General features: G+C 39.8%; 1 protein-coding gene across 1 annotated transcript in view; it reads left to right on the forward strand.

Annotated features, from left to right (window-relative positions):
- pex5la (peroxisomal biogenesis factor 5-like a) overlaps positions 1-26,560 on the forward strand; it is a 65,230-nt gene that overhangs the window by 11,179 nt on the left and 27,491 nt on the right. Inside the window, exon 2 of the mRNA XM_066709609.1 lies at positions 20,951-21,055. Coding sequence (XP_066565706.1) covers positions 20,951-21,055 — 105 coding nt within the window. The remainder of the gene's footprint in view (positions 1-20,950; positions 21,056-26,560) is intronic.

The following is a 26,560-nucleotide window of genomic DNA, read 5'->3' on the forward strand; positions in this document are numbered from 1 at the left end:
TCCACGCAACAGTTGCTTCAGTCAGCACAGCATGAGATGAGAGGTTGATAAATGAGACTGGACACATATACTGCAGGCTTTGGGGGCATTGAAACACCTGGCTTTGACTTTTATTTCGATATTTTCAGGGGAGGGTTGGGAGTGATGATGAAGCAGAAGTGTGTTTGTATGTGTGTGTGTTTGTTTTTTACGCTTGCCAGCTGTGCCTGCGTAGTGCAGGAATGGAGAGGCGATGATGCTGACCCGTGTGCCCTGCTCTCTGAGATGTTGTCATGATGTAGAGCAGTTGGCAGCTCGGATGGGCTTCGCTGGTCCCCTGGTACCTCGGTGTGGAGCTCGCCTCCTTTTGGTGGGGAACTGAGCTGCTGAAACAGCTTGTTTTCCCAGCCAAGTCCATTCATTTTCCAGCACGCACCCTCAGCAAGAAAAAAACAACCCACAAGACAATACCATAAATCTTCACTCGAATCGATTTTCAACCTCTGTATTATGTATTCATTATTTTAAATGTTATAATTTATAGGTTTGCAATGGTGTGAGTGAAAACTAACCGTTCCATTATGTTTGAGGGTGGGATCATCTGAATATCACAAGGATTGCAGTTAATACAGAGTAAGTAACAGAAACAGTGTGGCATTCTATTTAACTAGTCTCTCCATTCTCAGCTCCGTACTTTGACCCAATGCTTTAGCTGAGGGGCAAAAATAATCCGAATGACACCCTCTTTATAGGGACAATTATGTAGCGTTGCCTATGGGAAGTCAGAGTCACAGGCAGAGTGTGTGGTAAACCTAGGCTCCTCTAGGGATAAGGTCTCTGAAACCAAACAAAGGCGGTATGTGTGTGCTGCTAATAGCACCGTGGCTATTATTACATGCACAAGGTGAATGTTTGCATTTCACGAGTGAGCGTAAGGTCACAAAGCTTGACTACTCTGGCATTTCTTTTACTGTGGGATTTTGATGAAAAGAGTAAAGCTGTAAAGGTCATGGAAAAGCTGGCAAACCTTTTCATAGAATAGGGGTGGGGGATGGGGTGTTTAACCTGTCACAGACCTTTTCAGAAAACATAACTGTAACCTGTAACTTGACTTTGATTATATACTATCCACATCAACAAAGGTCTAGCGGTGTTGTGTCCACAGAGGTATTATGAGACAGATGAGAATATAATTGTAATTCAGTATCGGGAATGTGATCTCTATGGTACAGTAACAATCAATGTCTGTTTTACATATACTGACATTTTGTTCATTTAGAGATGCACACCATCAAATAGTCAAAGTGGAAAAATGAATAAAAGTAGAGTGATAAAATTATAATCATTCATTAATCCTTTGCCAGGTCTAATTTTTCCTGATCCTTTTAGCAGGATATAAGCTTTAAATATACCTCCTTAATTACCCATAATCCACAACAAACTCTTTCCTGAAATAGTATTTAATTTATATATTATACTTCAATTAAAGTTATTATTATTCCCAATTAAAGCCTTGACATATAGAGGATTTTCTTGAAATTGCATGCATTTGGATTTATATATTCAATTTAAACCCATTACGTTAAACCCTCTAATGGTCTAGTGAGACTGTCTTTTAATCCTTGATCGATGTCGATAGATTAGACCAGCGATCAAGAAATACCATTTCCTAAAATAAATAAATCAGTAAGAATCTCAAAAGTGAGGATTAACATCAGACTCTAATTTTATAAAACAACAACAAAAAAATATATTTTCCAAACTAAAAATACGTAGAGGAGAAAGAAGCTAAAGCTAGACAAATGAAAGTTTCCTCATTTGGCCACCTTTTGTGAGCTCGCACATTAACATGGAGATGAAGGCAGGCGATGTGATTAAGAGTCTTCTGGCTCCTGGGTGCAATCAAGGCTTCGGCACTCAGCTAATCTGGGAGAGAAAGCGCTGCGCCGTCTGCCATGGGAGGACGCTTTGCCGAGCTGGAGGAGAAACCCTCTTGCATTACGAAAGGCTCTTTTGTGTCAGGCCCGCCTGTGATTAGAGCTGGCGTATTGACATTTACATGGCAATGAGAGCGCAATTCACTCTCATCTCTCGCTCCCTCATAAGCCCTGCCGACAATTTGTATTTTAAACCACATCTGAGGAAACGAGCTGTGTTTTCTTTTTCAAATTAAATTACTTCTCCTTCCCCAAAATTAGTTGTCTTTCCATTTCTCCTTTCTGTCTCTCTCTGTCTCTTTTAGGATAAATTATACTCTGGAAATGGTATGTCAACGAAGGCTTTCATGATTATAGACCCTCAAATTTGAATCAGTGGGAGGCAAAATAGACACATCCTGTACCTGTGCCTCACATGAATTAATTTCCAGGTGGGTCATGGCAGAGGGGAGAGAGTGAAACAGTTACTTTGTTCTTAATTAAACAGTAACTCTTGGATAGTCTACAAGGGTTTGGAGTGAGACTGTAACTCTACACCTAGGAATTAAGTTAGAGGTCAAGACCTGATCTAAGTCACTGGGGTGGTTTAACCAAGCCAGAGATGTCAGGACACCGCAAACAAATCTGACCCACATGCACATTGAAGCAACACATCGGAATCAGATAACCTGTGATTGCAGACCCGGGAGAATCTTGAGCAAATTACTCAGTGATTAAGTTACTAACCTCTATTCTGTTGTTCAGGTCCCTGCTGTTTTTCCTTAAAATATATGTACCTGTCGTCCTGACACTCCCCACTTGGTCGTTATGAAATGGATCATAAACTTCCTCCTTAGTGCATTGTGAATGAAGATAAGAGTGTGCACTAATGGAAGCATTGTTTAAAACTACACGCATTCAAAAGCCAGCTTGTAAATAATAATAATGTAGAGCATTGGGGACGTTTGTAAGTGCTGTAAACCAGTGCGCTCCAGGCAAAATTTAATAGATTACAGTAATTAAAACGAGAGTGATGAATGATTAAAGACAAAAAAATGGGGCCATTAAAAATAAATGGTGTCGACTGCCTTTTGCTGTGTAATCACAATACTTGCATGCTAAGCTACTGTTCTGGTCAGTGATTCTCATTGTATGTGCAAGGAAGGATCAATCATCTTTCATCACCACTTGACCAGTTATGACCAAACAGGCAGTTCTGCAGGGTGTTTGCTCTTGATGTAGCAGTCTGTTTACATTTATGTTTTTCTTCCACTTCTGGCATTTAAACAGAGAGACAATGTTATCAAAAATATATATGTATCTAGCTAAATAAATAAATTATACCAAAGTAAATAAACACAGAGCAAAATATAGGTTCTATTAATATAAACCGCCACTGAGGAAGATTCTGTTAAAGGGGTTGCTAAAGGAGTCACTGTTTGACTGATGACCTTTTCCACAGTGAAAAATTGTACTGCTATACTACATTAGGGAAAGATATTGACCACACTCATAATTTGTGTATCTGTATGAACCGGGTCTTCATTCCAAACACGGTGATCTATGTCCTTATGTCTACAGTAATGTGTATGTACAGTATTATATTCATTTATCTCACTCTGCTAATAAAGAAATGACAAAGCATAGGCTTATCAAATAAACTAAGTCATCATTAAAAAAAATGCACAGCTTGGCTCAGGCAATATTGCGTCACACAGAGGAGAAATCAAATTAGTTTGAGCAATTCTCTAATTGTTTTATGTGCCCACTGACAGGATGGTTTCCAACCCTCTACTCGTGTGCAGTCTCTTCCAGTTCCAACTTATAAATTAGGTTAGTCTTCTGCCAGCCAGCACACCCCAATCTGCTGTGCTGATGTACAGATTAAAGCTCCCATTACAGCCAGAGTCATGCCCAGTACACATGGCTTGTCTAAGCTCAGTAACGTGAGAATTGTACCAGACCCAGGTCAAATGGCATGGGGGAGGGTGAAGCAGTGGCTGACCAAGCTGCAGAGAGTCCTGTTCTCCTGAAACTATTTGCATCCCCACAGAGACGTTTCAAACACACTGCATGCTCTCATAGTAATGCCAGTCAAAGCAAGTCTGCGTTAAAATTTCCTCAGCAGGGTTTGAGAGGGTCACAAAGAACCAAAATCAACCTTTGCACCGCTGGTTCCTGGCCACCTGTATGGCATAGCAGTACTCCTGATATTAACCAGTTGTTTCGATTCTGAATTTCATGCAATACACAACACCCCCACTCCTCCTCTACTACCAGTTCATAAAACAAAATGATTAGCTAGTGTCCTTTAGTGCTTTAGTTCTGTACATGAAAGGATCCAAAGGTTTTGATCTCTGGGGGGGTGCTTTAAAGTGTGAATTAGAAAACTCACAGCTGTGAGCTGTCCACGGTGCTGAAGCCTGTTCAGGAACAGCTGACTCACACACTGTACTGTATTAGAACTCAACCAGCGAGGATGGCACCTTTGTAATGTTAATCCTGGGAGAACAGGGGTATATCTTACTCTGCTGATAAGGTGCTGCATTGCTGTTCCCGCTGCTTCGTGACTATGATGGAGGGAAAAGCAACTTGCAGAGACCTGCCTGGAGTCACAGCGGGCACAGTCACCCCCAACCTCACCTCTTACACACAAACGGCCGTCTGAACCCGGCCTAACCCCTCCCCACCCCCGACCACCTACACACACACACACCCACACGCACACACACATACAGTCCAGCTTCAGATGTCCTTTCCTGTTTTGTTAGTTCTGCTTCAAAGTCTGCATCCAGTGCCTAGGACTGCCTAGAACAGTGTGGGCTAGTTGCCCTGTGTCCCTTGTCTCCTGTGAGCTCTTATATCCCAAGAGCTCCTTGTTAGGACAACTTTCAGATAGCATTATTTGTCATCCAGTGACATCCTCTGTCCTCATTTAAACCTTTCTTGTTTACAGCCACTTTATTTTTATTGGTTCATCTTTTGAGATGCCTTCCTATGTAGTTTATTCATTTTTGTGTTTGTTGTTGTCGTCTATCTTTTATATTACTGTTAAATGCAATTCATACTTGTAAGATGATTAAATAAATAATTTAAACAAAAGAAACAGTCACACTTTACCCCAGTGGCTGGGTTTCCCACCAATCACTGGAAGTTAGAGAAAGTAAAAGTGCATGATTTAAATGGAGAACAAGCTAATACAAATTTCATAACCAGGAAGTCCCCAGAATATTAGTGTGTGTCCTGATAGAGCTATTGATCTTTTAAAGCAAGGGCTTGTTGTTCTCACTGAGTCTGCTTTTTAATTGCTCAATATACAGCGGCTGTAAATTCACATTGCTACTTAAAGCATGAAGCGTGGAGAAATGGGGTCATGAAAAGAAATAAGAAATAATGGAACAGAAGAAAAATGTTAAACTCCAGAGCAAAATGTAAATTATTGTTAAAGCCTCAGGTATACCTGGAGTGGTATTTGTTAGTGTTTTTGCTCAGATCATGAACTGCATAATGATGCTATCCTATCCTAATGATACACTAATACTCTTGTGCTGTAAGATTATGTGATACCATTTTACATAACTAGAAATGGTGCTAACTGCAGTCATTACCCACTGAGCATGGGAGATGACATGCTTAACTAACTGTTCAGTCAAAGGGGTTGTGCTGTGGACTGGTTAGGTCTAGTGCATTTCCATTGCCAGGGTAGATACTGAAAAATTTTGACATGACACCCGCACATCCAAAGCTTCTCAGCCTAACATGATGTAGGTTACAGTATTTCAGCATCTGCTCATTGATCTAGCATCTCAGCGCTCTGTTGGGTTGCATTTTTCTAAAATTCAAGGAGCGGAAAATTAAACTCATTTGTTTTCCGAGCTGTTGGACAGCTGACACAGGGCATAGATGTTAAATCTGTCTTGAGGTTAGTAAGGGCCATGTGAACACCAAAAGCATTTTTACACTTTCCATCATCTCCAACCATAGTCAACACACTGACTTGTCGTGCTGGCCAGTTTGCCAAGTGGATGGCAGCACAATGGGACTGAATCTGGGAGCCAGTTCTTTTCCGTGCCATACAGAATACAGACCTCACGCTGCACGATGTTTGCATACAATTTTTTCCTTTCCTTCAGCTTAGTTCCCAAATTGCAGTACATAACATTATAAGTGTAGTTTTAAGTTTAGGATCGAGGTTGTTTCTACATCTTACAGCCCATTAATTAATCATTATCCTACTCTGCTGTATTTTTAAAAACTTTTAATGCCATTCACGTCTAGCTATGTTGAAGCACAATATCACAAGTATTGAGTATCAAAGTCTTCACTTTCAACTCAAAATAGTTTTTTTTTAAAGGAATAAATGCACTCTCTCCATGTACTTCAGATTGAACATGTTCAATTGTTTAAGCAATTGATTATGTAATTTCCTGGCTCACCATGTGACCATCAGAGAACACATGCCACAGTGATGTCACTGCAAAAACAAGAAAAGGTTTACACTTCTGCTTTGGTAGCCTTTGCATTTATAATACATTGTCTGATTTTGTACACACTGTCAGAAAAATGGTAAAATAGTGCTGCCTACAGTGCTGTCTGAATGCTAATCTCTTTTGTGTTATATCTCTTTCTATATCATCATCATCATCATCATCATCATCATCACCATCATCATCATCAGTCTATATTGAGCCACTACTGGATGAAGGCCTCCCCAAGATGTTTCCACTTGTTTTGTATAGCTGCTGCTAGGTCATTCTGAATCTCTTGGCATACATTAATTAACTTTCCTTGTCTATCTTTGATCTGTTTTTGCAAGGTGTCTGCCCATATTTTAACATTTTCACTCTTCCAATAATGTCAGATATTTATGTTTGTTCTCAGATCCATTCAACATCTCTTCTTGTGTGTGTGTGTGTACTCCATCATCCTGAGTGCTCTAAGTTGAAATGCAACAGGTGTCTTTTGAAGTCTATCAGATGATCCTGTTGTCACCTGGTATAGATTAACCTCACAGACCTGTAATCAGCCTTTGTTTACATCCTTGCTTTCTGTACCTCTGCTTTGAGAGCTTCCCCTTTGAAGGAGTGCATTCCTCTGACAGGGAGGACCAGCACAGTGGTCATCAGCACCCAGTCTTTTGCTTTGATTTTAATGTGACATGAATACTTGCACCCTGCAAAGACAGCCAGTCAGAAGTTTAATGGAGACTCCAGGTTTACAAACAGGATATAACAGCACCGAGCATACCTATCTATCTACCTTTATGGTGTATAGTTTATAATTTATAGTATATAATGTATAGTGTTTACAGTGATACTCCTTGGGGTTGTCGTGTAATTCAAGAAAGCCATTACAGTACAGTGATGCGTTTGCTCTGCTGCATATTTGCTCAATAATAACAACCTACTATAATGGAGGCAAAAAGGGGGATGAATGGAAGATAATTTACAATGTGATGTATGTTTATCACAGTTGCCCATATTTCAGAAAGCAAACCCTGGCCATATATGCACAGAATTAGCTACTTGCATAATTATAAGGGGAATGTAAATAGTTGTTGTGGATTAGAATAGAAAACATTAGGCCACTGGAGACAATTAATTGGAAGTTCCAAGGCTTGCTTAGGTAATACAGTACAATTAAGAATACCAACAGCACCTGCATTATTAATGATGGCAGTTAAGAGATCCCAAATAGAGGAAAACCTGGTAGACCAATCCATTCTTCATCATTAAATGTAGCACACAGAAAAAGTGAGGTATTTTGTTAAACAAGCTGAGGAGTAATCATGTTTTCTGTTTTGTTTCTTGATTTTGTTCCTTTGTTGTGATGGGATTTTGGCATCTGCATGAAATAAATGTGGTTTGTTTGTTTTTTAAATTTCTCTCAGGCTTTTTTTTTGGTTCACTGTGCAGAATTATCATCTCATCTCATCCCATCGAGCACATCCTTAAAAGAACTGCAAACATGATAGAGTAAAAGTCAAAGCAAAATTTAAAAGAAAATAAAAAGTCATGTTGGCCATATAAACCTATGTATAGACAGCAGCTCTGTCATTTTGTCACTGTTAACCACTTCGGATGTGAAGGAAAACAAATTCTAGAATTATTCTCTCTTCTCTTCTCTTCTCTTCTCTTCTCTCTCTCTCATATATCAACAACACCTGCTTGGATAATCAAGAATTGGCAATCCCAATGTTTTACCCTTATTCTCCAATGTTATTTATTTATGTTGTGTCACTTTCTATTTAATTGATACTCTCACTGTACACTTGTATTGTATATTCCAGTTCAATCCAGTTTCAGTTTAATTCCCAAATTGCATAACATGAAAGGTGTAGATTTCAGTTTAGGTTGGAAGTTGTTCCAACATCTTACAGCACATAATTGATCATTCTCCTACTGTACTGTATTTTATTGTTTGTTTTACTTTTAATCACCTCTAGCTTTAGGCTTCATGCACACAAGAATTGAGAATCAAAGTCTTCACTCAACTCAAAATACTTTCTTAAAATATATAAGAAATGTAAGGAATGTAGTCAGTCCACGTACTTTAGAATTCAAATGAAATATCAAACAATGCATACTAACAATTCCAGCTGATTATTCACTTTGATATTTGGTATTTGATATATGAACATCCTGATTAAACTATGCTTCACGCTACTGATAACTTATGTATTGTTGGCACTTCTATAATCTTATTGTGACTTCTCCTATGCATACACCCATAGCACGTACCTAAGACCTAACTGTATTATGTCTGCACTTGTTAGCTCATTTGTTCTAGGATGTATGCATTTGTATATTATATTTTGAACTGATTCTATTTACTGCACTTTGTAATGCAACTAAATAAATACATAAGTAAATAAAATATTCAAGCCGTACTGGTTGTATTCAAAACAGGAAGACCGCCTACTGAAGTTTATTGATTATTGGTTTATTTAAGTTTTATTAACTTAATGAATTAGGTAAACAAACAAACAAATAAATAAATGCTCAATGGGCCAAAATATCATTACTCTTATTTCCAGTGAGGTTATTTAATTCAAGCAGAAACTCTTCAGTAGCAACCTCCCTGTACTGATAATGAGGAACCGAAGTTAAGATTCACAGCGCACGTATTGCCCTCCTGGGGTTGACATCACAAAGGCAAGGTCGAACTTGGCCGCGTGTGTCAACGTTTTTACACAGCTGCTGGAGTATTCTACAGTGACTGATGTTGCATTCAGCAGCCCAAGGTCATGAAGATTTGAATGCCAGGGAGATGTTCCTTTTAAAGCTTCCCATGGTAAACTAGTGTGTGTGTAATGTCCACAACCATGTAGTTGCCCTGCTTCATCCGTACTTGTTCAAGTGTGAGACACAGCGCTGACGTAAAATTTAACTGACTGAATAAAATGGCAACATCCCGCCAAATATCATACATAGAGGTAGAAGGATAGTCGTTACATTCTGCAGACACGCGTGACTATGTCTCCAGTTCAGCTTGCAGACAGACAGACAGACAGACCTAAAGGTGTTCCTGACGGTTCACAGGGAAGTGTATGTTTGAAATTGCCCACACAATGAGGAGAAAAAAACATCAATAGATCAACTGTAATTGTAAGAGTACAGTCTCGAATAATAATGTCTTCTCATTCCAGACCTTATCTCTTTATTATTAGGATGACACGGTCGCTCAGCGTTCCAAAATCTCCGAGCTACTTACGTGAACACAGCACGGATGGAATTATTAGCCACCCGTTCTGCATTTATTTAAAGCAGTGAGTTCTCAGAGCTCTCCTGGCTTAAAAGGGTGCTGCCTGCTTTTCTGGATTAGATGGGTTTCCCGGTCTGTTTTGAGAGGTCATTAGCAGCTGAGCCATTTATTGCCTCATTAGAAGCCCAACCGGCCTGTTCCCAACAGAAAGGGAAAAAGAGGCTTTAGATCTGACTGGCACTGACAGTGAGCCTCTATTGCTCACTCACCAACTGATTGGAGACGTCAGCACTGAAGACTGGTGCCGAGGTTACAGCCTGTGGAAAAAGTAGCCGCGATCCTAGCAGAGAAAGGCATTGCTCATCTTGTGTATATTATTGAAAACCCTGTTGTATACGGTTTATTTTGTGAAAACAGACTCTATATTTTTTGAAAGCTGACAAATCAATTGAGAAAATGTTTACAGCTTGAACCGTGTGGCAATAGACTCCTGGCTGATGCTCTGACAAAATGCGTCTCCCGCACCAGAGCAGCACAGTCCTCCCACCTTCCTGTCTGCGCAAAACTCTTCACTTTCTTTGAATGGTTTGTATGTGCTGTCACTGAGTGTTTAGTGTGGATAAAAACTCCCAAACCTGCAGCCTGTCCTGTGAAGCAGTCAACACTGAAGGTCTTTGCAGTAAATCGAAGCAGGGATTCTTGATGACATTGTTAAGGTCACCAGATGGTAGCCGGTGGGGGGAGCATACGGGGAGTGGCAGGGATGGTCAGGGGATTCAAAAAATATATACTTGAGTGTCATTAATCAATCCTGCACATCCAGAGTTATGTGTCTTGTTTATAATGTATTGCACACGTTCTTACTTTTGTGGTTGTTGTTTTGTGGTATTAATCAAGCCAGTGTAATTCATTATTATATCTTCGCCAGGGAGATGTTCCTTTTCCAGCTCCAGCAGGAGATTTATATTGTGTTTATTTTCTTCTTGAAGTGCAATAGATGGATACTGAGATACACATTTATTTTGTCTTTGTCTAATAAATAACAGTGCATGCATGGCTTTATTTCACCGTGACATTGTGACTGGCTCTTCTTATCCAGGAAATAAATAAATAAATCACCTAATGCTTGTTCAACAAAGACAGAACTGGTCGGGGAATGGGGGTTGCTTTAGTCATCTGTAAAGGTTCTCGATGTGTCAGGGTTTGGTGCAAAGGCTTGGGAAGCAACATTAGATATCAGGGGAGCTAATTTATCTTGTAGTGCTGGAGGAAAGAGACACCGCAAGGCAGACAAATTGAAGTTTCTGCCAAAAGGGCCTGTTTAAGCCCTAAGGTTTTCAATCGTCGTAGTCAGCCAGCAGGAGATGTTTAAGGCGAACATCGAATTAAAGCGAAAAAATAAATAAATTAACAGCCCAACATGCAAGTTCAACAATGTGTTTTTTTCTGCCGCAATTGTTGTTTCAGAAGGCAGGGGCAACAAAACGAGTCTGTAATGTACAAAAACTCCCTCTGTTATCTGTTGTATTGTAGCTTTGTGCTTTGATATACAGGGACAAAAAAATAAAATAAAAAACTTTTCACCGAAGCCTTTATAGTTTCAAGAGAAGCTGAAGACCTTCAAAAAAGTCCCCTATTCACCATCCATTCGACTTGGACATGCAAGGTGATGACTCAGACAGCTCCCTGCTTGGTCTGACTTACAAATCTGAGCAATCTCTTCTGTATACCCGAAACCAGCCCAGCTGCCTTCAGCTACGGTCACAGGTACCACACTTTTATAACAACAGTCACCAAATACCAGCAAGAGATATAATTCCCATCATTGAACCATTCTGCAAAGTCTAGCAGTCCCTCCACATGCTGATGTTTTTATTTAAAAAAAAATCATTTACCTATTTAGTAACGGATTCAGAATTATCCCATAGGACACTTTGGTTGTCTTTCCCTTTATTGACTAGCATTTACATGTTAAAAGAACAGCACAGCACAAGTACATGTGCACAAGTACACCTATAAATGGTGCAATCTAGTATCACATGAAGCCCTAGTTGTACATTGTGACTGTAAAGTGCTCTGCCCTGTATCATACAGGTCTAAGTGAGGCCTCCCTATGTAACTAAGGGACTAATTTGTCTGGCAGGAGCGGATGATAAAGTATGAGGTCAAAAAAGCTTTAACTAAGCCCTGAAGAATGGTTAAACAGACTTAAAATGTCAGCTTACAAAGAGCACAGTAAAAAAAATGGCTATTTCAAAACTCTAGACTGAATAGGATTCATTTCTTATCCTCCTGCAATTAATCATACCTTCACTGTAGTAAGTAATGAATATACACACTGCATTCCAGGCAGATTGTACCTACCGACTAACCGTCACTTCCCAGTCAAATGATCATGTCTTTGGAAATAAATCCAAGTAACTATTGTGCCACAGCCTCCACACAACTAGTATGGATCAGAGTAATCGGCTCCAGAAAGTCTTTGCCGCAGGATATGCCCTTCTTTCACTGTTCTGCACTTTCTATTGATAAACTGTCCACCACCTTGTGTCCACAGGAGTCTGTCAGGAGTAGGAATAGAATGCAGGGTTCTATAAATACCAGGTTTGATAAAGTACAGTAATTCCGGGTTTTGATTATTTTCTACTTCCTGCTTTTCACTCATCAGCTTATCCAACTCTGGCAGGCAAGGGTTCTTATCCAACAGCCAAAACTGAGAAACGTTCAGGAAGATCTTTTACTCGACACCTATGACTCACAAGTCCTGTCTCTTGGGACAACAGATAAACACACCACAAAATCATTGTCAGCAAAATGCGAAGAAAATTACTAGCTGTGCTTTTTTATTATTATTATTATTACTTTTCAAAAATAAATTAAAACAAAAACAAAAACAGCTATGTAAGCATTCTTCTCAAAATGGCTTTAGTCACGTAAAAATTATATTAATCAGTTTTGAAATACTTTGGTTTTAACAATGTAAAGCCATGGGGTACCTGTGTAAATAAGTCCACCTACTGACAGTTTATTTATCCTGAGGAATGGAGAATTTCAGGAAGAGCTTTTAATAGTTGTTTTCAAATGTATTTTCACAGCATAATTTGCACACTTAACAACAATGCACCCACTAGTTAATATATTTAGATAATGTCAGAAAGTTTTTTATTATGCTGATGGTTTTTATTGTAGATTATACAATACACGCCTGCAGCTACAATTGAAGTTTGCATAATTATGTTACTCTTTCTTTTTCCCCCTCCTCTTCAATCTCTTGTTTGGGTTGAATTTGCTGACAGCATCACATGATACATGCAGCGCAGTTTTAAAAAACAATTTGATATCATGCTGATTAAACAATCTATTTAAAGAGACACTTTATTATGTCCTTCTCTTCCTGATTGTCCTGTTCAGTGTAATATATTAATCTGAGAAAATACCTAGTTTCAGGAAATATATTTTCATAATCAGTTTGGTGTGAGTACAATCAGTACTATAGGACTATATAGGACTGTGTATGTATATACGACTGGGTGGCTGTTTTTGGCACCATTTCCAGTGTCCATAACTTAAGCAGTACTTGACTATGTAAATCATTCCAATTCAATTATTTAATAAAGACCTCTAAATGTTATTATAGGAACTTCAGAACAATATATGCATGTCAACAGAAATAGCCTTATTGTTATATTGGTCCACAGTGTTCTTGCCTTAATGTTGTCATCAGTAACTCCTCATATGCAATCTGAGCCACCTTGTTAATCTGTGGTTTGTCCAAACTGGGACCCAGTGTGGGCCATGCTTTTGCGTGGAAAGAAAAAGACCCATAAAATACCAAAACAAAAGACACTCATTAAATTTAAAGCACGCAATAAATGTTTTGCCGTTTATAATCTTACTCCATAATAGTTCAGTTGCTTGAAGATCTTTTACTCTGCATTCCACTGTTTTCCTCAAAGTAAAAATAAAATAAAAGAAGTGGAGTCTTCTGACAAGTCACTGACAAGTTGATATGCAGTGAAAGGCCTACGTTTTTCCTTTTCTTTTTGCCTAGGCCCGAAGTGAAAGCTCGTTAACGAGTGGTATGGCCCTGTGTGATGTGCCACGCTGTAGCACAGGGTTGCAGGAGAGCTGCAAGGATTCCTCCTGCCTCTGGGATCAGCGTTTGGTGACCCCTCACTGCATGGTTTTATCCCGACTGCTGATTAGAGCAATTGCTCAGGCATGTTCAGACCTGCCACTGCAAAGAAGCATTTCCACCAAATCACCTGTTAGCTGGAGGGAGAGCTGTCGCTTCCTGTAAGATTGTCATTTCTATTTTTAACCACAGGAGATCCAGATAGAGTTGAAACAGTGAATGCTTTAGTTGTTATGTTATTTTTGTTTTTCATATATATACACACACACACATACAGACACATACATATCATGTTTCAAAATCACAGACAGTAGTGCTGTTTTAACAATGTCTATTCCTATGTAACATACTATAAAAGGAAGCTTTCATCTGTGTAGTTCTTGATTTGGGACATTACAATATGTATTTTTTCATCTTTTTGCAAGATACAGTCATTTTGTTGGCATAATTTCTTATTACTTGATCTCTTAGCAGACACCCTTATCCAGAGGGACTTACAATTGTTACAAGATATCACATTATTTTCTGCATTTACCCATTTATACATCTGGGCATTTACTGGAGACCTGGGATTGAACCCATGCCCCTGTGTTCCAGAGCCCAGAGCCCTAACCACTACTGCACACTGTCATGCTGATTTGCCATGCTTTAATTCCTTATGTTGTACTAGTTTGCATTGATATGCATGTCTCCAGATTCAGGTCTATTTGTGTCTCACTAATCAAGGCTTTGACTTTTGCAAAACACCTCTGCTTAGGGAGTGAAAGCAGCCTTGGCATTCATCCATGCAGTCAACTGGCTTTTTGCATTCAGATTTTAAGCAGATTTGAAGCCTCTTTATGAGCTCAACCCAAATGGTCTCAGCAGTAATCAACATCTTAATCCATGTGGTGTCCACTTTGATTTCCCATGTATAAGAATATGGGCAACTTTCCTCCCAGAAGAACAAACACAAGTGATATAGGAGACTCCCTTGAAAATGTCTCAAGAAAGTGGATTAGAAACTGTGCTTTTGCAAACAGCTACGTAGGCTACTGTATACATTTTACTCTTCTAAGAGACTCTGTAAACAAAATGCTTTAATGCCTTTGTTGACAGGGATTTAAAAGCACATCATACATGCAACTCCAGAGGATTTGGCGCACCAGCTGTTTGGAGAGCGTTCCTAGTATCAGGAAAACAGTATTGTCATGCATTTCAGGCTAAATAAAATTTCGCAGTCCTCAGACACTGCAGGTTTCCATGAAAAATTCAGAATTACCACCTATCAAACTATAACTGTCAGTCCTTATGTCAGATTTCTTATGTCAGAAGGTGAAAGTTTCCTGCCCCCTTTACAATGCCTGCACAGTGTCTGTAGTTTCTGTGTGGCATAGATTTGTTGGAAGTTAGTCCAGAAGGCAGACATACACAATATATACATCAGAGGAACACATGCATCATGCACATCTGCAGGCCTAGTGCTTTGATAAATGAGTGCAAGGAAGCAATAATGCACTAGCTTGTGTTTGGCAACTTCCTTTCTTAAATCATTAACGATGTGAAGAATGTGAAGAATGGCTCTCTAAAGTGCAGTGGTGTTTTAAGACAGCAGAACGGAGTGCTTTTAAAACACTATACATGCAGATATCTTGTTTGCCCTGGTTTTGGACCATTTCTGTTTTAGAAGGCCGATGTAAAAAACAAAACACACACACACACACTGTACTAAACTCTCTAAAGTGCTCAGGGAGGCTGTTAAAACAGGAGCCCTAGAATGGACCCAAGCAGACCAGGTGGTAGGACAAATCAGCACTGTGAGATACAATTTCAGCACCAGGGACCAGCACAATTCTGCACAGCGATGCATGGAGACGAGGCACAGTTTGCCAGGACGGCCCAAGCGAGACAAGAAAAAAGCCAAATGAAAACAAACTTCTCCTGATGTGACCCTCCCTCCTCTGCGGTTTGGTTATAAAGCTACACTGAGCCTCGCTGTGCTCTGGTGCATTAAGCCAAGCAAGTTTGCAATTGCGTTCGTTCGACGACGCAGTGGAGTCCTTGCGCAGGCCGAGCCCCTCGCAGGGATGATTTAAGATGAAGCGCTGCAGGGAGCCGAGTCTGCCGCTGCTCCAAGCCTCTTCCCTGCCGCATGGCCGAGGCGCAAGGGCCTCTTGTGAGCAGGATCCTGGACAGAGATCTATTCTGGTATCTCTCCTGAACTTTGTGTCTCAGCGGGACTCTGCCAGCCCCCACCCCCATCTCACAGGAGTTCATTACCAGTCCAATCACAGCAGCTCTCACAGCCTGGCCTTAAACTCGCTCGCTACTCCATTCTGGATAAATTACTCCTTGTCAAAGCAATAAGGCTTTCCTTTGAAAATTAATGTATTTATTTATATGCACACACACACACACACACAGATATACAAATATATATAAATCAACCTGATCATTTTCTATCTTTAGACGTCAGAGCAAACATAGGTTTACTTTGAAGCACAGGGTAGACGGTTACTAATCAGCACAGGGTAGAAGGTTACTAATAAGATCTATGAAAAAAGAAATAAACTTAAGCATGCATTTTGTCATCAGAGCTTCAAATCAAATAAAGCAGTGATATTTTTAGCAACTATACTGTTTGATACATAGTCCTTCAGATACATTTCCATCTTTGCATGCCCATCAATAATGCACTGATGAAATCCAGGAACAGCACACGGTAGGAAAAAAAATGAGGCATTCATTCGTTTTTTAATTTTTTAAGAAAAGGAAAGTAGAGAAGGAAGGAGCAGGAAGGATGCTTAAACTCGTTGGGCTTTTTTTTTAAGTTAAACAATACTAACAGTTGTGTGTTTTTATTCCCTGCTGTAAATCCAGAAGGGTAATACATGAAACCCTTTTAAAATGTCTGAGTGCCCATATCTGTCATCATTAGACTATACCATTGACCCCAACAATTACTTTGCAGTATTTAAAGTATTCTTCCAAGGAATTAAACCAAATTGTATCTTAGGCTCCAATTTCCTTCTAAGTGAATTAATATAATTTACGCTGGGTAATATCCACTGCCAAATGTACTGAGATCAGTAGAAATCAGTTTAGCTCATATGCTCTGGGACCCTGGAATAGCATTTTCCCTTTTACTAATAAGAAATTAAAAACTTGCAGCCAGTCTAGTCTGACCTATGCAGGGAACTGTTTAAAGATAAAAGGATATAAAGCATAAACAAGGTGATTGTCTATTCTGACGCAAACCCTCATATGCATTATTTTAAAGCATGGAACCCTCATAGGCAATAAAGCAACTATTTCCCTTGCAAACCAGGTGTCCGAAGAGTTGAACAAGAGACCCACAGGGATGTGCTTCATCTCGCAGTGTTTTTAAGTATACCTGTGGGATTTGTTAAAATACCGTAACTGCAGTTTAATCGCAAGGTAGAAAAGTTGTGGATTTAAATCTTCTGACCATGTCATTACTGTACTATGAATCTTCATAGCCAAAAGTGTATTTTATAGTGTTTTTATAGTGTCTATAGGGAATCTAAACAGTTATTCCAAATGGGAGATGTGTTGTTTTGCTTTAGCTTTAATGCCTTGATACATATTTGTATGTCATATACCGGCCCTCAGAGGGTAGGTTTGCCCTAATCTGAGTTTACTTTCCCCCCATAGGCGCGGGAAGATGTTTTGAGCAGAGGGTGCTGAGTGACGACCGAACGTAAAGTCATGACGTCATTGCCATTTTTATTGAATGATTAGTTGTTTATCAATTTGACTGTTTACATATTTTGCAGGAAGGAGTTTGAGAATAGATAAACACATAAAACATAAAACACATACTCCAACCACACACACAAGAATCATGGTCACATAACGAAGAGAAAAAACAGGTTCTTCGCCTACTACTGTACCATAACAGAAACATGTCTACGAGAACAGGATTATAGTTAACCCACCAAAAATGCCCGCTCGTGTGTAACCGAATAGCTTGCTTGCGAACAGAACAATAATGTTGGCTATTGTATTGTCGATGGCTGTACTTGACCCTGTCTATCTCACCAGCTTGACACAGCAGTCTAAAAAACAGCAGCACAAAAACACTCTGTAAGGCAGCAGTGTTGAAAAACCCCAAAACAAAACGTCTTATCTACACCTATGCTAGTAGTGCTCTCTGTTAAAGGCTCGGCACTTGCTTCTGCGTTGTTATTTTTGTTGTTATTGATGTGATTGTTGATCTCCTCACAATTAGTAGAGTTTTTGTCTTTTTAGTATTTTTACATTTCCACTACCGTCTATTTTCCATTTTGCACGCCACCTATATGTGAGCGCCTGCAACCACGGCGCTGATTGGCTGTTGTAAAACTGAAAAGGCTACGTATTGTCTTCCCTCAACAAATCACAATAAGCTATTATTCTTCCTACCCTTTTCCCTGCCGTTTCAACCAATCACGCCGGTCTCAGGGTATGTATTTAAAAGAAACGTATATATATTGCGAACTAGGAGAAGCAGGCTCTTACTCCATGCTGAAATATGAAAGTCATATAAACCCACTCATAAACCATGAAAATGTGACTGTAATCCATACATTGTCTCCCCTCCAGCTGTAATTGTATTACCAGGATAGCTTCAACTACAGAATTGTCTCTAATTCCCTATGACCTGCACATAAATAACCTCTGCACTGACATGTTCCCATTTAACCATGAAGGCTGTCAGCTGTTACTGAGGGAACTACTTAAGGAATCGATGAGATAGCAGACTGGAGCCTTTGCATTGCTAAGCAAAATATCCCATATAGCTGTTAGTAAGTTTTTAACTGGCAAAAAGTATTTGGGGGTGTATGTATGTATGTAGTACACATGTATGTATGTATTTTGTGAATTTATCTGTGCTATTGCAAGATATTTCTAAACATTGTGAGCCTATATGAATATTAAATTAACCATTGTTTTACCACATTACTCTCTCTGTAAATATAGAAGAATCTAGAGCAGGGTTCCTTTGTTTTGGTCCATACAGCTGGTTTCACAGGCCTTGTTCAAGCCTCACCTGCTCCAGAGCTGGAGAAAGTGCTCCACTGTCTCAGCCACATGCAAAATGAGTTCAGTTATGTAATTAGGAGGTCAGGTGGAATGAAAGCCAGCAGACACTGCAGCCCGTGAGGAGCTGACAAGAACTGTATTAGATGATTGCAGTTTGCAGATTATCAAGTCAAGCGTGGCGGAGGACCCATACATTTAAATGTATCATCGTTCAATTGTCAGAGGTGTGCCCCCCCCTCCATTTAATGCAGAACCCCAAAGAGAGAGAGAGAGAGAGAGAGAGAGAGAGAGAGAGAGAGAGAGAGAGAGAGAGAGAGAGAGAGAGAGAGAGAGAGAGAGAGAGAGAGAGAGAGAGAGAGAGAATACGAGATCTCCTCCCATAAATAAATAAATTCAAGCATACATAAAAACAGTTGGAAAATTCCTCAGTGACTTTCCTGCAAGATAATTCTTATTCCCCACAAGTCGTTTTAAACAAAGTTTTTTTTTATCACAAAGAGCACTCAGTTTTAAAATCCGTTTTAAAAACAGTTAATTCAATCTAATAGAGTATTAATTGTGCTCCCAAGGCAGCCGATCATGTGCTTATCCTTTTCCACTTTACTTTAATCGAACCTCTTAATTGAGCCTTAATTGAATTTGGTAGAAATCAGCAAATTAAATAAATAAAAATAATTCCTATAAATCGAACATGGTGTTCTGATTTGCCTACGTGTACAGCCTAAACCACTTCTCATTAAAGCCCTGACTTAAAATGTATGTTTTCTTTAGCGGTTAAAATTCATAGTTTCACATACATTTCAGACACAAACATTAAATGATCAGTTAAAGCTTATTGTATTGTACTTATTGGCACTTTACTGCAGACAAAGCTTTCTTTTGAAGTACATTGAATTATCTGTGTAAACTTGAAAACATTCTCTCAGTGACATTTGTTTTTCCGATCATGTCAGTTGGTCTTTCTTATTTGGATCTATTCATTTTTTTATAATTTTGTGCATGTAAAAGCAGACCTTTAGTGTGGGTCATGGCAAAGGGGAAATGCACACAATCCGCACTTATGAAAGACAGGTTAAAGGTGCTGCAAGAATCGGAGTCCATTTATTTTTCATTAATTGTGTTTAACGTGCCTGTTAATTCTCATCATTCTCTGCACATTTCCAATCCCGTTCTTAATGAATCATGGGTAGGAGCCTGTGTTGTCTGCTGTGTGGTTTCAGTTCGCAGTCTGTGCTCATTTCCTAGATGATCCTCCGTTTAAAGAAATTGTGTGTGTGTGTGTGGGGAGGAGGCGGGGCGGTTCTGATGGTCAGGTTCGGGTTTCTTTGCTGTGTCTCCTGAGAATGTCTCCTGTTGTTTTAATTGTCTATATATAACCAAAGCAAAGTAAGGGATTTTTTATGAGAACAGTTACAGCAGTTGAGCCAAAATATCCCCCGGTGACGTTCACTGTTGCAGCTGTTTGGGCCATAACTTCTGTCAGCATCTTCCTTACAGAAAATTAATATTTTAAAGAGACAAACAAGCCAGTCCTGTGGCCAGCTGTATAAAATCCCTGAAGTACTGCATCGCTTAAATGTTCAACTCAGCACCCTGTCCCTTAACTAGCCTTTTGACGTCTTATGTATTAGTACACCGAAGGGAAAAGAAAAGAGGGACGTTTCTTGCAGCTGGTCACACTTCCCTCGCCACCCGGGACTGCCCGTTCACCTCACAGAGCTAGATTTCAATAGTGCCTAGTCACGGGGGTGAATGGGGTGAAATAATCTTTTACCTGAGAGCTCAGTGTGGCAGTACAGGCAGCTGCTATGAGAGCAGGGAGTGTGATCTGTACCCCCAGGGTGGGATGAGAGAGAGAGAGAGAGAGAGAGAGAGAGAGCTGAGGGACACACACAGAGAGAGAGAGAGAAAGGGAGGCACATTGTGAACAATCTTGAAGGCGAGCTGAATGCAAGAAATTGCCTAAAATGTACCCCCCCACCCTGTGAGTACTGGGGCTCTGCAAGGAATTGGTATGGAATGGGTGCCATCAATGGTGTCACAATAATAATAATAATAATAATAATAATTGAAGATGTTTTCAGCCCCTGGGGGGGGGGGGGGGGAGGAAAAACACAAAGGAATGAATTTGTGCACCTGGTAACAGATCAAATTGTCCTGACACGAGTCGTTGTTGATTTCACTGTTGTAGGGGAAAGACTCTAGGGCTGTCGATAAGGCTGTTGCCATGGTGATGAAGGAGATACCAAGTAAGGAGTCATCAGAAGGAAAACCTCTCCTCACCGTGACAACTCAGGTGGGCGGACCCATGGAAGTGCCTGTCAGTGTGGGGACAGTGACAAAAAGTCTTACAAAGAAGCTTTAAACATCCCATAACTAACTTCCACACGAAACGATTAACGAAACCATGAAACGTTCACCATGCAACATTTTCCACATCAGAAAAGAAATGATAGCTGTTCCTCATAATGATGCTGTTTTTTTTCCATTGTGAGCTGCTTTATGGGGTATAAAATGTAGACTTATAGTTTCCCACACAGAGTTTTGTTAATAATAGCCCCCCCTAGTTTTATATTAGGACGTTTTATCACGCGTCAGCCGCAGTGAAGATAGTTGGTCTATTTATCCTTTTAAAGAGTTAATGGTTGGATGCATTAAAATGCCAAAGTTGTGAATGACACAGCAATATAATGACTCCAACCAGCTGCTATCTAATTCAATATATTTTTCAGCTATCTTTGCCAAACACTGTGTATACCATGATTATTTTCCCAGCATTCCTTTGTTATGTTTTCTTGTTTAATAATCTGCACTACATTTCAATGTTCATATTAAGATCTTTATTTTCACTCTTACAGTGTAGTAAATACTCAAAGTTTCTAATCCCTGCAGCATAGTGATAGGCCTTTTTCACCCTTAGACAGATAGCATCCCAGTGTCTCTACATTAGGACTGAACTTTTCCCCACCTAGGATGAGCTTAGAGCACCAGCAACAATACATTAATTTAAACAATATGAATAAGGAAAAACTGCTGAAATTCCCTCTCAACCCTCATCTTTTACACCTCATAAGCAGCTAAATGTATTTTTTATTTCTACATTCGTAAAAGCAACACTTCATTACATTGGATTAGATTATGCAAAATGCAATCCAATGTGCTTTGACAGAGATTCCCTCACTCTCTGTAGGTGTAAAGATCTGTCTATGTTTCAGTGTCATTTTGCTTTAGACTTGGAGTTGTGTGACATTCGTATGGGTTTAGAAATTGTTAGCGTGAGTTTCTTGCTTGCCTTGTGTGCTGTGACTTGCTTTGCCTGTTGTGCTTATTTCTTGATTTTATTTTCTTGATTTGTTTTCTTGTGTTTTCAGTGGGATTGTTCATGTTGTTGTTGTTGTTTTCTATTGTCCGTGGTTTTTTGCATAGCTAATTCTATTGATTTCCAAACACTGCAAATGTATTCTGTTCTTGGGGATGTGAATCAGGAGAGAATGGAAGTCTGTTTGGTTTTGTTTTGTTGTTTTTGTTTAATGCCAAAATGTTCTTTCTTTTCATAATTTCAGCCAGCACAAGAACCGGTACTTTTTTGTCTTGTTTCTTTTTTTCTGTTTTATGAAGACCTGTTTGTTAGAGTAGACGTTTTTCGTTTTCCACATAATGCTTGCTAGATATTGATTTAGAAGTATTTTTTGTTCCAGCATTAGTTTCTGGTAGATTTTGCACCTTTTTGTGTAATTAAAATCTGTGTTCTTTCCCCTGTCCTGTACACATATTAGTTTGTCTTTGTTTTTCTGTGCTTCTCAGATATACCAGTACAGTATCCTTGTGCCCACACCTCTAGAGTCCTAGCGCGTCTCTGCATTCTGCTAGATTCATATTTTTAGTTATAGTTTCTCACGTTCTTGGTTCCCTAGAGAAGATGTGCATGACATATCGAAATATAATGGTACAGTGGGTTCATCGGATACAGTGGGGAACATGTTCTTCAAAAAGCCTCAGAATCTAGGAGCAGACAGAAATAAAGGAGCTTAAATGGTCAGTGAAGGAAGATCTCAAAAATACCTTACGCTGTACAGATTGTCTTTTTTTTTTAATAATGAAAATGAACAAAGCTCTTGTTGAAACAAAGGAAGCTCTCCAGCTCTCCAGCGCTGCAGCCCTCCAGTCTAGAGTTAGGAATCATCACACTGAGGAGCCTCAATGGACACATCTGACTGAGTCATCCCGAGATTTCCTCCCTCACACTTTTGCCCTCTTCAGGCAGGAGGAACACATTTCTCAGACTTGCACTCTTGTCTGGTGTGCAGGTGAACATTGGAAAGAAAGACACGCCAACGCTGATACCGACACATCTGCGTTTTCTGCCTTTGCCAGTTATGATGGGGATGGGGCCGCTTCTTACTACAGTGTTTGAGCCTGCCCCCTCCTCTCAATCAGCAGCTCAGGCTGTCAGCTGTTGGTGCCAACCCCACACAGAGCCTTCCTCCCCTGCCTGGCACACTGGGGACAGCCTCTCTTCCTGCCTTTGGTGGCACAGCGGTAATTATTCACGTAGTGGAGAGTGGGGAAGTTGACTCACTTAATCCCTACCATGCGTTCATAGGGTTGGTTCCTTCCCTGCGGCTCATCAGTATCTGACGCAGAAGCGCTGTCCCCTGGACTGGTTAAGAAACTCTTGGTTTCTGTTCTCTTCCACCACCTGTTCATGCTCAGCCCCACAAGGACTGCAGGGAAAGCCACTTCTCTGCCAGCTTAGATGATGAAGTCACAGTGGGGTCTCCTCTCAACCTGCCCATTCACAGACCTCCGAAGTCCAGATTATCTGCAGCCAGATTTTGTTTTGGTTGTCATTTGTTTCTTTATCATTACCTTATTGCCTAACAACCCAGTGCTGCCTTCTTACCATTGTCCTCGCTGCCCAAACTGTCTGACCTAAAACAAAGCCTGCTGTGGTGACAGCAGGTCTCACTCCGACTCGCCCACCACTGTAATCAAATCAATACACGCTGCTGACTATCACTGCGGAGAAAGCAGCCTCGTGAACGATGAGTAAGTATTCTTTAATTAGAGAAGCAGATTGTAGAACTGGTTACAAACTGGAGCTTTAATCAGCTCCACTGGTCTTCGGTTACGTGCACTGTCCCCCCCCCCCCTCACTTTATTAAATGTTGTGGGCGTAAGTTGCTCAGAAGACAAAACACTCAGCCAGGAAGAGCGACTGCTTCCCCTGGGCTTAACAATGCGGCAAGACCACCCCCTGTTAGAACATGCGCATTCTTCACATTTACATTTTGCCCACAAGTAAATGTAAATCTACACTTACAGTGTGGCAGTGGACCTCACGGTGCTTTGGAAGTCAATGCTGCCATGCCCTGCCATATTAAAATGAGAATATGCTCTCTCCAGTACATGATGCTGCGTTGCATACATATCTTCTCCAGTGACTGCTTATCTGATAATAGCTGGGCTCTGTAGTCCTGCTTTATCACTACCCTAGCCTTTATGGCTCCTGAGTTCGGCACATCCCTCTTTTGTCAGTCATGAAAATATAAACAACACGACTGATTGCTTTATACATTTTCGCCCTGTTCAATTCGTCCTCTGCTCTAGCGTCACTCCCCCACAGTGAAAGCGTGGCATGTTTCATTGCCATATGAACGCACCATTTGCAGAATATGGACCTGGACTTATAGGTGTAAGGACAGACTTAAACAATCTCCTTCTTGCTTGTGAAGCACACGCACTGGTTTTCCTAGCTGACACCCTGTAAGATGCAACCCATAATGCAAATCAATATAAACAGCAATGGAGGGCGGTCGATGATTCTCCTGTTTAGCACGGCTTCTGTTTGAGGCCATGTTTGTGAGCAATTACATTTATAACAGGAACTGCACAAGTACTTACAAGTCATGTCAGAGGCTGGGCTGGATTTCAGTGTAGTACTGAAATAAGGAGATTCATATTGCATAGTAGTTTTATCAGTTTTACAAACAGAAGGCTGTTGTAATAATTACTTAATAATTAGCAGATACAAACCAGATATGTTACTTTATGTTCTTTCACCTTTGGTGCAATGTTTCTAAATATAAGGTAGGCTTAAATGCTGAGCACCCTGTGTTACCCTTTATAAAAGTCAAACAGACTTGCTGTGCATTGAGAATCTACTCTGTTTCCCTTTACTTCGCTCTTTGCATTTCACTTTCAGTTTTTGTGCTGTTTGGTTTTAAATGCTGTATATTGCATAGATATATGTGTTTAATTAATTAACTTACAGAACATAATTGTTTTTGTGTCAATTCACAAATTCACTCTTCTTGCATTGGTCTTTAAGTCCACGAACAAAGGAGAAAATGTTCTGTAATCCAGACTTTGCCAGCTCACATTCTGAATTACCATAAATCACATTATGCAACATTTCTTTTTGAAAATTACACATTTCAGATTATAATAGGAGCCCATTACCGAGGAAGGAATTTATTATAATAATTTAACAGCTAAACTGTCAAAGAATGTCATTATTTCCCATGGGTCTGTTTTTTTCTCCTTTTTACAGAAGTGTATACTGATACCTACAACTTCAATGTGGATAAACTTTAGTTGAACTTCATAGTAGCTATTTTTAACTCAGCAGAGATTTTAAGAATAGACTCATAGAAAATTGTAAGATATCAAGATCAGAAGCAACACTATTATAAACTTAAGTTGATTCAAACTTTACTATGTCCAGTATTGATATGGAAAGCAGTATGTAAAAGATTTGGCAAACCAAAATGTTTTACATATACATTTCTCTCAGCCTTCGAGTTGCATTTAATCTAAATAGTAAAAAGAAGCTGATAACAAAAGACAGCTGATCTGGTGCCATTTTTAGAAATCCAAGCCCAATATTTTGGTAAGTTCTTATAATTGCAGTGACTGAGGTTACTTTACACTTATGCCCATTATTACTATTATTCAATATTCAAATTCAGAAGTTATGACTTAGAAACTAAGCAGCCAGTGCATACTCGATGTGTTAAGAGTATAATAGGAAGGAACACTTTTTCCTTTCTGAAAACTCCCGGGAGTTTAACCAGTTTAGGGTTTCCTTGACAACGACATCTAAGACGCCACTCTTGGCTTCCTGCCTGGACACCGCAATTAGCTAAAGATTTCCATTACATAATTTTGGATTACCCTTCAAGCACATGTAAACAGAGTGACTAAATGTCTAGTGCAGTACACATGCAGAGGGGCAGAGGGTATACTATTGCAGTAGCATCTCCTTGGTCTCGCTCGGACGGGAGGAGTGAGGGTGGCAAGTGACGTGAAAACAGACGTATTAACATTTCAACCCGAAGGATTCAACCCCAAAACCATTCAGAGGATAGGAGGCTTGTAGAGGGTTGATAGAAAAAGGCAACCAGCAGGTTTTAAGACCAATTTGGTGTGGCATTACTGTATTTCCAGTGCGCCCGTATATCTGCCACTGAACTGCTAAAGAACAAGCTGGGAGCTTCTCTACAACCTATTCAAACATGTTAGACTCATCAGTAAATCAAAGGTTGCATGCTTGTTTGGCCCATACAGACATAGCTTAGACTCAGCATAAAACGAGTGGCATTATATACTGTGCTTCTTTCTTGAAGACCCCTGACATATGTCTAACATATACAGTGAACTCTCAAGCTGAGTTGTTGTGGAAAGTCACGGTAACTTTAGAATAATTCCCTTTTCATTTTTAATGCCCAGGTTACATTATCCACATTATGAAATGCTAACTAAAGACAGAATCTCGGATAAAACGAGCCACCATAACTAG

This window comes from Amia ocellicauda, chromosome 7, assembly GCF_036373705.1.
Source record: "Amia ocellicauda isolate fAmiCal2 chromosome 7, fAmiCal2.hap1, whole genome shotgun sequence".
In the NCBI taxonomy this organism is placed as follows: Eukaryota; Metazoa; Chordata; class Actinopteri; order Amiiformes; family Amiidae; genus Amia; species Amia ocellicauda.